This window comes from Lampris incognitus, chromosome 2, assembly GCF_029633865.1.
Source record: "Lampris incognitus isolate fLamInc1 chromosome 2, fLamInc1.hap2, whole genome shotgun sequence".
Lineage (NCBI taxonomy): Eukaryota > Metazoa > Chordata > Actinopteri > Lampriformes > Lampridae > Lampris > Lampris incognitus.
In genome coordinates, this window is record NC_079212.1 from 148524541 (window position 1) to 148539312 (window position 14772).

The 14772-nt window shown below is 45.1% G+C and overlaps 1 protein-coding gene across 5 annotated transcripts in view; it reads right to left on the reverse strand.

Annotated features, from left to right (window-relative positions):
• The window catches only part of stab1 (stabilin 1), a 280261-nt gene that overhangs the window by 108356 nt on the left and 157133 nt on the right, over positions 1-14772 (reverse strand). For all 5 annotated transcript variants that reach the window (XM_056273194.1, XM_056273192.1, XM_056273193.1 and 2 more), the window contains 2 exons: positions 612-725; positions 1-81 (listed from right to left, as the gene is read on the reverse strand). The exon at positions 1-81 is cut by the window's left edge and continues 115 nt beyond it. In XM_056273194.1, the coding sequence (XP_056129169.1) occupies positions 1-81; positions 612-725 (195 nt within the window). The remainder of the gene's footprint in view (positions 82-611; positions 726-14772) is intronic.

Here is a 14772-nt window from a genome sequence, read left to right on the forward strand (position 1 = left end):
GTGGTTGGAGCACCAGCTGCCCACCTGGCCGGGGCACCTGAAGCACTCATGGCTATAATACCCCGGGCAGCAGGAGTGGTCCTGCACAGGCAGGGTACATCGTTATTGTTACCACTAGTACTTGTTATTATTATTATTACCTTGTTATACTACCATCATTATAACTTCTGTCCCTCCTTTTTCTCCCCAATTGTACTTGGCCAATTACCCCCCTCTTCTGAGCCGTCCCGGTCTCTGCTCCTCCCCCTCTGCTGATCCGGGGAGGCTGCAGACTACCACATGCCTCCTCCCATACATGTGGAGTCACCAGCCGCTTCTTTTCACCTGACAGTGAGGAGTTTCACCATGGGGACGTAACGCTGTTCCCCCCAGGTCCTCCTCCCCCCTGAACAGGCGCCCCGACCAACCAGAGGGGGCGCTAGTGCAGCGACCAGGACAATTACCCACATCCGGCTTCCCACCCGCAGACACGAGCAATTGTGTCTGTAGGGACGCCCGACCAAGCCCGAGGTAACACAGGGATTCGAACTGCCGATTCCCATGGTGGCAGGCAACATAATAGACCGCCACAGCACCCGGACGGCCCTTATAATTCTTATTATTATGGTTACCTTTGTCAGGCGGAGACATTTTAGGGCACAGCCCCGCACATTCTTCCTCTTTGAACCAACACGCTTCCTGAAATTACAGTTGGGGCGCATATTGGCAGGAAACTGTTCTTTGATCTGCAGGAGACATAGACAGACTGTGGATCAGACAGACAGACAGAGAGACAGACAGACAGACAGACAGACAGACAGACAGACAGACAGACAGACAGAGACTGTGGATCAGACAGACAGACAGACAGACAGACAGACAGAGAGACAGAGAGACAGACAGACAGACAGACAGACTGTGGATCAGACAGACAGACAGAGAGACAGAGAGACAGAGAGACAGACAGACAGACAGACAGACAGACAGACAGACAGACAGACAGACAGACAGACAGAGACTGTGGATCAGACAGACAGACAGACAGACAGACAGACAGACAGACAGACAGACAGACAGACAGAGACTGTGGATCAAACAGACAGACAGACAGACAGACAGACAGACAGACAGACAGACAGACAGACTGTGGCTCAGACAGACAGACAGATACTGTGGATCAAACAGACAGACAGACAGACAGACAGACAGACAGACAGAGGCTCAGACAGACAGACAGACAGACAGACAGACAGACAGACAGAGACTGTGGATCAGACAGACAGACAGACAGACAGACAGACAGACAGACAGACAGACAGACAGAGAGACAGACAGACAGAGACTGTGGATCAGACAGACAGACAGACAGACAGACAGACAGACAGACAGACAGACAGACAGAGACTGTGGATCAAACAGACAGACAGACAGACAGACAGACAGACAGACAGACTGTGGCTCAGACAGACAGACAGATACTGTGGATCAAACAGACAGACAGACAGACAGACAGACAGACAGAGGCTCAGACAGACAGACAGACAGACAGACAGACAGACAGACAGAGACTGTGGATCAGACAGACAGACAGACAGACAGACAGACAGACAGACAGACAGACTGTGGATCAGACAGACAGACAGACAGACAGACAGAGAGACAGACAGACAGAGACTGTGGATCAGACAGACAGACAGACAGACAGACAGACAGACAGACAGAGAGACAGACAGACAGACAGACAGACTGTGGATCAGACAGACAGACAGAGAGACAGAGAGACAGAGAGAGAGACAGAGAGAGAGACAGACAGACAGACAGACAGACAGACAGACAGAGAGACAGACAGACAGAGACTGTGGATCAGACAGACAGACAGACAGACAGACAGACAGACAGACAGACAGACAAACAGAGACTGTGGATCAAACAGACAGACAGACAGACAGACAGACAGAGAGACAGACAGACAGACAGACTGTGGCTCAGACAGACAGACAGACAGACAGACAGACAGACAGACAGACAGACAGACAGACAGACAGAGAGACAGACAGACAGACAGACTGTGGCTCAGACAGACAGACAGACAGAGAGACAGAGAGACAGACAGACAGACAGACAGAGAGACAGAGAGACAGACAGACAGACAGACAGACAGACAGACAGACAGATAGACAAGCACTGTGGATGTACTGCTATGTGTACATCGCTTGGATAGCTGCCTAAAGCTCATGTGTTGCAAATCGAAGGGGGTGCTATAGAGGGTCTTCTCCTGTGTGAACTGACACAGGCCTGTTCACACTGCTGTCAGCTGACAGTTAACAAGAGGCCCGTCGGTAACGGTCAGCAGAGGAATGTATGGGAAGCTCACTCAAGTGTAACACGGTCTGAAGGAAGGGTCCTGGAGAACTACAAGCTGGAAGATAAGGATGAGAGGACACCTGACCCCTGAATTCTTTCAGCAAGTTCTGTTAGGATGACAGTCCAACCATTCAAGATGAGCTACATCTTCAAACCAGGATTAGGGCGAAACTCTGAGTATATAACATTGTGACTGGGACAATGGTCAAGTTTGGACTACAAGGTATAAAGAGAGGGCACACTGAGATCAGGGCACTCACTTAAGTATCTATGTCTGTAAGCATGCTCCAGAATCCAGGTAGGAAAGTCACAGGATCACTTCATCTGGACACAGCGTTCACTGACAGATACGTTTCATCACCTAAGTGTCCCATCAGTCTCACCTGACTGCAGGTGTCCCCACCCTTATCAACAATACAGTGGCTGCAGGTGTCCCCACCCTTATCAACAATACAGTGACTGCAGGTGTCCCCACCCTTATCAACAATACAGTGACTGCAGGTGTCCCCGCCCTTATAAACAATACAGTGACTGTAGGTGTCCCCACCCTTATCAACAATACAGTGACTGCAGGTGTCCCCACCCTTATCAACAATACAGTGGCTGCAGGTGTCCCCACCCTTATCAACAATACAGTGACTGCAGGTATCCCCACCCTTATAAACAATACAGTGACTGCAGGTGTCCCCACCCTTATAAACAATACAGTGACTGCGGGTACCCCACCCTTATAAACAATACAGTGACTGTAGGTGTCCCCACCCTTATCAACAACACAGTGACATAATGACTGAAGCGAACCACCAGTTTCATATGCAAATACGGGTGTGACCATTAACTAGAGTTACAACGGCCATGTGTACTATTCACAGAGGATTGGGGAATAGTTGCAATCACAGCATTGTAAGATGGTGACAGATGTACTCTTAGGACCATGGAAATTATAGATGCAGCTGGCATTTATTCAAGATTTTACTGTACATATTGCTCTAGGTCTATATTCTCTACTAAGTCTTTGACTCGCAGCTGTTCATTTACTAGTTCTATGCTGTGCGGACATGCCCTGCCTGATGTTTCTTTGTGTGTACAGGATCCCACTTATGAAATCACAGCAGACACTACTCGCTGTAATAGGACAGTAAAGATTATTTCATTCATTCATCTTCAGCCGCTTCTCCGGGGTGGGGTCGCGGTGGCAGCAAGCTAAGTAGGGCACTCCAGATGTTTCTCTCCCCAGCAACGCCCCCCAGCTCCTCCTGAGGGATCGCAAGGCGTTCCCAGGCCAGATTGGACATGTAGGCACTCCAGTGAGTTCTGGGTCTACCCTGGAGTCTCCTCCCAGTTGGCCGTGCCCGGAAAACCTCCAAAGGAAGGCGCCCAGGAGGCATCCTGATCATATGCCCGAACCACCTCAACTGGCTCCTTTCGATGTGAAGGAGCAGCGGCTCTACTCCAAGCTCCCACTGGATGTCCGAGCTCCTCACCCTATCTCTAAGGCTGAGCCCAGACACCCTACAGAGGAAACCCATTTCAGCCGCTTGTACCCGCGATCTCACCCTTTCGGTCACTACCCAAAGCTCATGACCATAGGTGAGGGTTGGAACGAAGATTGACTGGTAAATTGAGAGCTTTGCCATCAGGCTCAGCTCCCTCTTCACCACAACGGTCTAGTACAACGTCCGCATTACTGCTGATGCTGCACCAATCCACCTGTCAATCTCCCGCTCCATCCTACCCTCAATCGTGAACAAGACCCCAAGATACTTGAACTCCTTCACTTCAGGCAACAACTCATCCTCAACCCAGAGGGAGCAATCCACCATTTTCCGGTAGAGAACCATGGCCTCAGACTTGGAGGTGCCGACTCTCATCCCGGCCATTTCACACTTAGCCCAGATTGTAAAGATAACATTCAGTAAGCAATCCGTACTGCCTGAAAAGGTCTATTTGATTTGTGGTGATCAGGCTTATAGCGGTTTCCCAAGACAAACCCACAGTTGGTGTTACTTTGCATTTTTAGCGCCCTTAATGAGACAGGCATCTGTTTCAGAGCTATTATCACTCCATCGTAAAGCTAAATGTGCCTTACCAACTGCTCAGCACACATTTAGCATATTGGTACCCTCGTATGGTATATATGCAGCCCAGGACCAGACCAAGTCACTCTACTGTGTTAGAACGTCACATGAACATCTCTACGGCCGCCGTCACAGCCACAGCAAGATGCTTAGGTGATGTTGGATGCATAGCAACTGAAAACCGGATGGCGTTGAATCTTCTGTTAGTCTCACAGGGTGGTATAGGTAAGGTGATCCCCGCTGAATGTTTTATATATATATATTATTAGCCATGATGCTGAAATTTCCAAATTGATACAGGATACTGAACAAGGGGTAAAAGATTTGCATACCGTTCATGGGTGGGATCCCTTTTCAGAAGTGTTGGGCATTATTCTGTTTCTTGTTATTGTTTTCATCATTACTTGTATGATGGGGCTAATCTGTAAATATTGTGTTATGACTGTACTTAATGCTGTACTTAAGATATTCTCAAAGATTCCTAGGTTCCATCATACCTTAGTGATGATGATAAGGATTTTAGCAAGCGTCTGTAGTGACCTCACTTGATAGAGTGGTTCCCCCAGATCCTTTCTTTTTATTTATAATTATGGGTTTTTTCTTTTCCTTGTTATGTTTACTTGGTTAATCTGCAAGCACTCTACATATGGGTGTTATGAATACATCTCCCATTTATTGTTTCATCATTTTTGTGTTGCAACTGTTTTCCAGAGTTTAATTTCTTGTCACCTAGTGGCTGTTTCTGGTATTGCATGTAATTTAGTAATTGCACTTCCTGTGTAGCATAGAAGAATAGCCTACGACAGGAAGTCCCTCCTCCTCAGCAGAAAAAAGCAGAGTGATCCTGTGTTTTGATAGATGAGATAATCCTCGGCCATCCTTTTGTTTCCAGACCTGTGAGTGACGTTATCATTTCACTATGCTGTGATTACCCTGTGTCCTCACAGTGAGCCTATACTGAGTTTTCACAGTTAGCTACACACTTCTTCATATTAAATCTGACTGAAAAAACTACTGCCTGTTCCTTGAAGAGACGATATGAAGAGGAGTTTAGCTAACTGAAAACTCAGTATGGGCTCACTGTGAGAACACTGGGGAATTGCAGTATACTTTTAATTATTGATTAAGATCACTGGGGACTATCTTGTGGTTTTAGATGGATTTTGAGCATTCACATAGGTTTTTCCCAAATGTCAACACTGGGTTTTTTTGCAATGTATCTGCTCAGATTAGTGTAGGTAAAGCCTCGAGTCTTTTACTCATTTCTAGTCAAGAGTGGGGTGAATGGGTTTAAATGGTCGAAAGACGGTATTAAGTATCTCAGTATATACATCCCCAATTCTGTACAAAACCTTTATGATGCCAATTATGAGAAAACAATTTGGTGTATTCTTAATGATTTGGACTGATGGTCTATACTCACTCTGTCCCTACTAGACCGTATTGAAAGCACACGTATGAATGTTTTGCCCAGGCTGCTTTATCTATTTCAGATCTTACCTACTGAAGTCCCCAAATCTACTTTTGATAATCTGGATAAATTGATCCTTCAGTTCATATGGTAAAAAAGAGCCCAAGAATTAGGCATAAAACATTACAGCTAGCTAAGCCAGATGGGGGGCTTAAAACTTGTCTGAATTAAAATGCGACAAGCCCTGTGGTCATGACAGTCTAGACAGTAGACTCTTAAAGCTGTCAGCTGGAACTGTGGCTAGTCCTATATGTTATATTTTCAATTTAAGTTTTAATGAAGGAATTTATCCTCAAGTATGGAAGGCAGCTAAGGTCACTCCTCTACTGAAAAACAGAAAAGAATCCTTCACTGGACCAAACAGTAGGCCAATCGGTTTTTTACCTGTACTGAGTAAACTTATGGAAACAATTGTATTTAAGCAAATGCAAAATTGCTTGTCTATTAATGGCATCACTTCTGACCTTCAACATGATTATAAAACTGGCTATTCAACATGCACAGCTCTTACACAACTGACAGATTATTGACTAAAACAAATTGACAGTAAATTATTAGTTGGAACAGTGCTGTTGGATTTTAGTGCAGCTTTTGATATCATCGACCATGAACTGCTACTCATAAAACTAGCGGTGTATGGCTTCAAACTCTCAGCTACTGACTGGATGAAAAGCTACCTATTCAACAGACAACAATGTGTCATGACACTACAATGCGGCGTTCCTCAAGGAAGTTGTCTTGCATCTCTACTATACTCAATATTTGTAAACGATATGCTACATATTTTTAAAAATGCTCACACGGGGGCAGAGCCGGACACCTAGTATGTGAGACGTGCTTTTCTGCCCCTCTGTTGTTTTTTGACAAATGTCATTTATAAATAGTTTTTAACAACATTTCTGGACACTGGGCGTCTTACTTTTGTTCAACTGGTTTGGATTACTTTTTGTACTTTAAATTGGTAATGTCTTCCGCTAAACAGAAAGTTGATTCCATGCGTACAGGCTGCAGCAAAACTTCTCATCCAACTGAACCACCGCCACCTCCAGATGTAGCTGCTAATGTGGCTAACACGTCTGCTCTACAGGCCCTACAGTCCATGCTGCACTCATTGAAGGAGGACAGATGTGGTAGAATTGACTCTTTGGCGACTAAGTTAAGAGCCAAAATTCAGTCGGTACGCATGGAGTTGAAGAGTGCTACTGAATCATTGCTGCAGCAAATAAATGACCACGGGCAAACTATTCACGAGTTGGAGCGTGTGTTGAGCGACCACAGCAACCAGCTCTCCTCACTCAAATCCACTGTTAATGTGCTCAAGGCACAAGTGAAATCACTGACAGACAAATGTGAAGATTTGAGGGGAGGTCGAGGAGAAACAACCTTTGATTGATGGGACTCCCAGGGGTTTGGAGGGATCGGGTCCGACGGAATTCATTGGCCGGCTAATGAAAGACTTGCTAAGCCTGGATGAGGAGCCTCTACTCGACAGAGCTCATCGCACCTTAAGGGGTTAAGGGGGGGGGACACCTCGTCCGTTTATCATCAGGGTCCATTTCTTCCATGTCCGGAATGAAATTTTACGTGGAGCCAGCGAAATCGCCCGTGACTGCCCCCTACTCTTTCATGGCAGCAAGAGGCTCTTCATTTCCCCTGATTACACCGTCGCGGTTTCAAAGAAAAGAGCTGCGTTCGGAGGAGCGAAATACGAGCTGCGTGCCTGTCCTGGTGTTAAGTTTGGGCTGATGTTTCCTGCAGTTCTGAAAACCACTCTGCCGAACGGTACCACGCATACGTTTGAAGACCCGGCCATCGCCTCGACTTTCATAAACAGTACCCTAAAAAAGCGGTTTCTCCGACAGCCCCTGTATAATGGGCTTGGCAAGTTCACAATTTGTGTCCACTGTTTAATATAATTCATGTAAATACTGCACTATTTCAACAGTGTTATAATTTACTATTATTTTGTCACTCGACTCCAGAAGAGGTGTGACTTCAGGTGTGTGTTAATGTGCATTGGTGTTAGTGGGGTTTGGGAGGACGCATCAGCAGGGGTGGGAGGGGGAGGGGGGCGGGGATGTTTACAGCCTCTTTTGTGTGATGTTGTTTGTATTGTTGTGTCTATAGCCTGGTCACTGCATTTTAAAATCTTTCTCAGGGCATCTTTTGCAATGTTACTATTCATTTCACACCCAGCACCAGTTTATGAACCAACCTAAGGTTTCACAGCAGTTTGCAGGGGCAGTAAAATGTTCCAGCTGGAACTGTAAAGGCTTAAACCAGCCAGTTAAATGCAGTAAAGTTCTTGGGCATCTTCAGCATCTGGGAGTTCATATTGCTTTCCTTCAGGAAGCCCACCTTAAATGATGGGATCCTACCAGGTTGCGGAGGAGGTGGGTCGGACACGTGTATCACTCATCATTTCAGCGCAGATCTAGAGGTGTGGCAATTTTAATTCATAAGTCAATGAATTTTATTTGCTCAGATGTCTCTTCTGATCCAAATGGTAGATTTGTGTTTGTAACAGGGACACTTTGGTACCCCGGTAATTCTGCTTAACATCTATGGCCCTAACCGGGACAATAGTTGCTTTTTTAGATCCATTTTCTCCTCAATACCCGACCTGTCCACACATCATCTTATTTTAGGGGGGGGGGGATTTCAATTGTTGGCTTAATCCGTCTGTGGATCGCTCACCAATCAGAAACGCAGTACCTTCAAGCTCAGCTAAAACCATTCAGTTTTCTACAAAAGAATTCTCACTCACAGATCCCTGGAGCTTTTTTAACCCATCTGGCAGGATGTACTCATTTTTTACTCACGTGCATCATGCCTTCACACGTATGGATTACTTTTTACTTGACAGTCGGCTCATCCCATCAGTATTGTCCTGTTCATATAATGCTGTTGTTGTATCAGACCATGCTGCAGCTCTAATGGAATCAGAAATTAGCGGATGTGACAATACCCGGCCACCCTGGCGTCTGAATGTTTCTTTATTGTCAAATGAAGATTTTGTTGCTTTTATTTCTCGGCAAATTTACTTTTTTATGAGTGTCAATAAGACACTGGGGGTTTCAGCTTCTCTATTGTGGGAGACCTTGAAGGCTTATCTAAGGGGAGAAATTATTTCATACTGTGCTTATGAGACCAAAATCAGAGGGAGGAGATTGACAAATTTAACCAAACATTACACAGATCGACGATGTCTATTCTGTCGCTCCAGCGCCAGATTTATATAAAGAACGCCTTTTATCGCAAGCAGAATCTGATGCTCTTTCTAACACCCACACTGGAGAATTATTGTTCAAATCCAGATGTACTCACTACTAATATGGACGCAAAGCACATAAGCTATTAGCCCATCAATTAAGACAAGCATCGACTTCACATCAAATCCCACAAATTCAAACTCCGGCAGGTACAACCACAGATCCCAAACAAATTAATGAGCACTTTAAACAGTTCTATACTTTATTCTGCTGAGCAATCCAACAATCCCTCTGCTTTTCACAGTTTTTTTGATTGGCTTGATATTCCTCAGGTTGACTCTGACTCGGCTGTAAGACTGGACAAGCCTCTCACGATAAAGGAGCTTGAGAAGGCTGCTCACACCATGCATGCAGGTAGATGCCCAGGTCCTGCAGGGTCCTGACAGCCACCCAATCGAAATTTATAGGAAGTTTTTCGATAAATTAGCACCAGTTATTATTGACATGTATAATGAATCCTTCCAGTTTCTCAAATTGCCACATACACATACTCAGGCTTCAATCTCTCTCATCTTAAAAAAGAAGAAAGACCCCCTCTTATGTGGGAGCTACCGTCCAATAAGTTTGCTGTCAGTTGATTTGACACTTCTCTCCAAATTATTAGGGATGCGTTTAGAATCTGTATTGCCATCTATTATTTCCCCCGACCAGACTGGTTTTATTCAAAACAGACAGTCCTTCAATACTAGACAGCTTCTCAATGTCATGTATAACCCTCCTCTTCATCAGTGCCAGAGGCTGTGATCTCACTTGATGCAGAGAAGGCCTTTGACCGGATTGAGTGGGGTTATCTCTTCTCTACTCTGGAAAAGTTTGGCTAGGGTAAAACTTTTATTAATTGGGTGAAATTGCTATATACCTCTCCCACAGCCTCAGTCAGAACTAATAACACCCACTCTGACTACTTTCCTCTTTTTCATTGTACTCGTCAAGGCTGCAATTTGAGCCCATTACTGTTTGTGATTGCAGTTGAACCATTGGCCATTGCTTTCAAATTAAACCCTCTTATAACTGGTGTTACTAGATTTGGTGTCGAACAGAAGACCTCCCTCTATGCCGATGATTTACTTTTATATTTATCTAATATCTCTGTTTCTATTCTAGCTGCCCTTGAATGTTTAGTTCATTTGGTAGAATATCAGGTTGTGAACTTAACTTGGAGCTGCGAGCTGTTCCCTCTGAATGTAGAAGCTCGTAACTTTCCCTTGCACACTTTGCCTTTTAAAATTGCTCAATTCGGCTTCACATACCTTGGCATTCATTTCACAGATAAATTCGATAACTTATTTAAATCAAATTTGTCCCCTTTATTGAGCAAACTGCATAAAGACTTTGAACGCTGGTCATTTTGCCCTTGTCATTATCTGCACGGGTTAATTCAGTAAAGATGAACTCTACCAAAATTCTCATAGCTTTTTCAGTATTTACCCATTTTTCTTACAAAATCATTTTTCCACAGAATTGACAGCTTGGTGTCAGAGTTCATCTGGAACAAAAAAGTCCCTAGGCTTGGCAGAACTTTACTACAAAGACCAAAATCTTTGGGAGGCTTGGCTTTGCCAAATTTTAGATTTTATTATTGGGCAGCCAACTTAAGAGTATTACAGTACTGGACTCGGTATGAGTACTCCCCTTCATCACCTGCATGGCTGGATCTAGAAACCTCTTCTTCTAGTCCTGCCTCATTGACAGCTCATTCACATGCACCTTTAAGCTTCTCTTCTTCTTCGTACTCTAAAAATATTATTGTTAAATCATCACTAAGGATCTGGAACCAGTTTAGATGACATTTTGGTTTACAATCTTTTTCTCTATGGGCTCCAGTTGCAACTAACCCTGTCTTTGCCCCCTCCCTGATGGATAGAGGTTTTTTCCACTGGTCTACTCTGGGTATCAGAACATTCAGAGATTTATATATAGGAAACATGTTTGCATCATTTGAACAACTATCTGAAAAATATTCACTTTTAAAACCACATTTTTTTAGATACTTGCAAATCCGTAGTTTTGTCCATAATATTAGTTCTCAATGTCCCAATCTCCCGGATGCCACTCCTATTGACCCCTTTTTAAGACCCTCACCTTGCACAAGGGGACTATATCTGCTATCTATGGTCTGCTTTCCTCGCTGCACCCCTCTTCATCACAACATGTTAAGATGGGATGGGAGGAGGACCTGAGAGTAGAGATCACAGACGACCAGTGGGAGGTCATTCTACAGCGGGTCCACTCCTCTTCAATTTGTGCTAGACATGGACTGATTCAATGTAAAATTGTACACCGTACACATTAGGTTAGCTAATATCTATAACATTGACCCCACCTGTGACAGATGCCATCAGGCCCCTGCCACATATAGTCACATGTTTTGGTGCTGCCCTTCCCTACTCAATTTTTGGTCAGACATTTTTAAAACAATTTCAAATAGTGTTGAGATTCCAGTTAGGCCGACAGCTTTAATAGCTTTGGTGTCCCTCCTGCTGACCTGCCATGACCATCACATGAAGCAGATCTGGTAGCTTCACAACTACCGCCTTAGACACCTTATTTTTTTACGGTGGACATCACCCACTCCTCCATCTCACTCTATGTGGCTCAGGGACATCTTGTGTTTTATTAAGATGGAGAAAATAAGATGTGTCACAAAGGGTTCAACAACCAGATTTCATAAAACATGGCTCCTTTCTTTAAAATTGTTAAGGAACTGCAGTCACTTGACACCCCATAAACTTGGGTAATCTATTTACTTGCGTGGTGATATGGTGTATCCCTTAACTAATTTTTTACCATTATATTTTTTCTGTATAATCTATCATTTCATTTTATAATATTGTTTATTTGTCTTGAGTGTACAAGCTGTGTTTTCTCTATCTGGCTAGGCAGCCAGGCTATATGTCTGTTTGTTTGGGGTTTTTTTGTTTTGTTTTGGGTTTTTTTGTCTATGTAAATGTAAACATTGAATTCATATATGTCTGTATAACATTTTGATTGTAAAATTTCAATAAAAAAAATTGTGAAAAAAAAAATGCTCACACGTCAATTTACGCAGACAACACTACAATATATGCTTCTGCAAAGAATGCCACAGACCTGAGCAGTCTACTTCAAGATGAGCTACTGCAGGTTTCCGTATGGGTCACTGAAAATATGCTGAAACTAAAGATATCCAACACGACATGTCCTGTTGTTTGCTCAAAGCATGCTCAAAGAAAGGAATTTCTTTGCAAGGTGCTGATATGGAACAAGTTAAAGAGGTCAGGTTGCTGGGGGTCACAATAGATGAAACACTCTCTTGGGTTACTCACAGTAATAATATTGTAACAAAAATTAGCAGAAGTATTTCAATCATTAGAAAGAGTGCCTGCTTTCTAACTAACACAACTACTCAGCAGGTTATACAATCCCTAGTCTTGTCACATCTTGACTACTGCCCAGCGTGTGTGTGTGTCAGTGCAGTAGTACTGGGGTAGTAGTGCTTGTAGTTAGTGCATGCTGCATGCTGCTTCTGCTTGCTACTTTCTGCTTTAAGCTATTGCCGCCGGCTAGCCCTCTTGTAGGGGGTGAAAAGAGGAGCCGAGTGCGTAAGTCTCCTCCTGCTGGTACATAGCCTCTCTGTCACCAAGACTCCTGCAGTGCCTCCTCGTGGCCACACACGGAAACTGGGTACTTTGCTGTCCCAGGCCAAACTGTAGGGGATCTCGGAGCAGCAGTGGGCCCCAGAGAGAAGGCGCGCAGGCCCACCATTGTGTGGACACACCCTGGCATCTCTCAACCACTGCCCCAGCTATGGGCTGATAGCAACTAAGTCCTCAACGAAAAGATTCCACACACAGGCGTCCATCCGAAAGGGAATCAGACTGTTTAACATCCCGGACAAAGTCCAGTGGCGGTCAGGAAGTGGTGACGGGAGCAGGACCGTGAAGTCTGGAAGTTCCTAGCCACAACCTGACACACAGGCGGTGGGTGTCTGATTCAGTCGTTATGTTCTTGGGCTGAGGCAGAAAGAGCTTTACGGCAGCTGCACCCACCACTGAGCGGCCCTATTTAGGATCCACTCTGATCACCCCAGTAGGGGAAAGGGCTGGAAAAGGTGCGCTAAACATAGTCTGCCTCGAAAACTCCTGTCTGGGCTACCGCACCCAGAGGGATCACCACTAAGCGGTCAGAAACATAAACGGAAGCAAACTTACATTGGAACCTGGAACGTGCGGACCCTCATGGACAACAAACACAGTGATCGACCCGAAAGGCAAACTGCCATCATCGCCAGGGAGCTAAGGAGATTCCGGATCAATATCGCAGCACTCTCCGAAACCCAACTGGCTGATGAAGGGCAGCTGAAGGAGGGAAAAAGCAGATACACTTTCTTTTGGAAAGGAAAACCTGCTGATGAGCCAAGGATCCAGGGTGTGGGTTTTGCTATTAAGAACAGCCTCATCAACCACCTCTCCGAACTCCCTGTGGGCATCAATGAACACCTAATGTCCATATGCTTGACGCTCGCAGGCGGCCAAAAGGCCACTGTTGTTAGTGCCTATGCTCCAACAATTGATGCACAGGATGAAGCGAAGGAGGCCTTCCATGCTGACCTGGACAACATCTTAACCAAAGTCCCCAAGGAGAACAAGCTAATCCTGCTTGGAGATTTCAATGCCAGGGTGGGACGAAATCACAATCTATGGAGAGGCACAATAGGGAAGGAAGGAGTTGGCAACACGAACTCCAACGGCATATTACTGCTATCAAAGTGCTCAGAACACAGCCTGGTCATCACCAACACACTTTTCCGCCAAAAGAATGAACTCAAAACATCCTGGATGCATCCTCGCTCTAAGCTCTGGCACCTCATCAATTACATAGTCATCCACGCCAAAAACCGCCATGATGTGCTCAACACCAGAGTGAGGACCAGTGCGGATGACTGCTGGACAGACCACCGCCTCATCCGCTCCATCATGTCCATCAGTCTTGCGCAGAAAAGAAGGGTGCAAAAAAAGGCAGTGCCGGCCAAAGCTCAACATCGAACGGCTGGGTGACACCACCTTTCGAGAACAGCTCCTGGCTACTATCTGCACTGATCTGCCCAAGCAATACCCAGAAGATATTGATACACGCTGGGACCTGCTTAAGTCTATCACTACTTAAGTCTATCACTGCTTAAGTCTACCATGGACTCCTGTAAAAGCACCCTTGGCTACAAAACCCGGAAAAATCAAGACTGGTACGATGAGAATGACAACGAAATCCAACAGTTCATTGTCATCAAGCTGCAAACCTTCATTGCCTGGCAAAATGACATCAACTGCAAGGCTAAAAGAGTAGCCCATGCCAAAGCAAAGGCAGCTGTTAAATCTCGGGTTAAGCAACTGAAGAACCAGTGGTGGACAAGGAAGGCTCTGGAGATCCAGAAGCTTGCTGATTGTGGGGATACCAGAGGTTTCTTCGATGCCACAAGAGCAGTATATGGCCCCAGCCACCGTTGCCTAGCCCCCCTTCACTCCAAAGATGGGCTAATGCTGCTGAAAGATAATAAGTCAATGACCAACAGATGGAAAGAGCATTACGAGGAGCTACTGAACAAGGACACAACTCCTGAGATGGAGGCCCT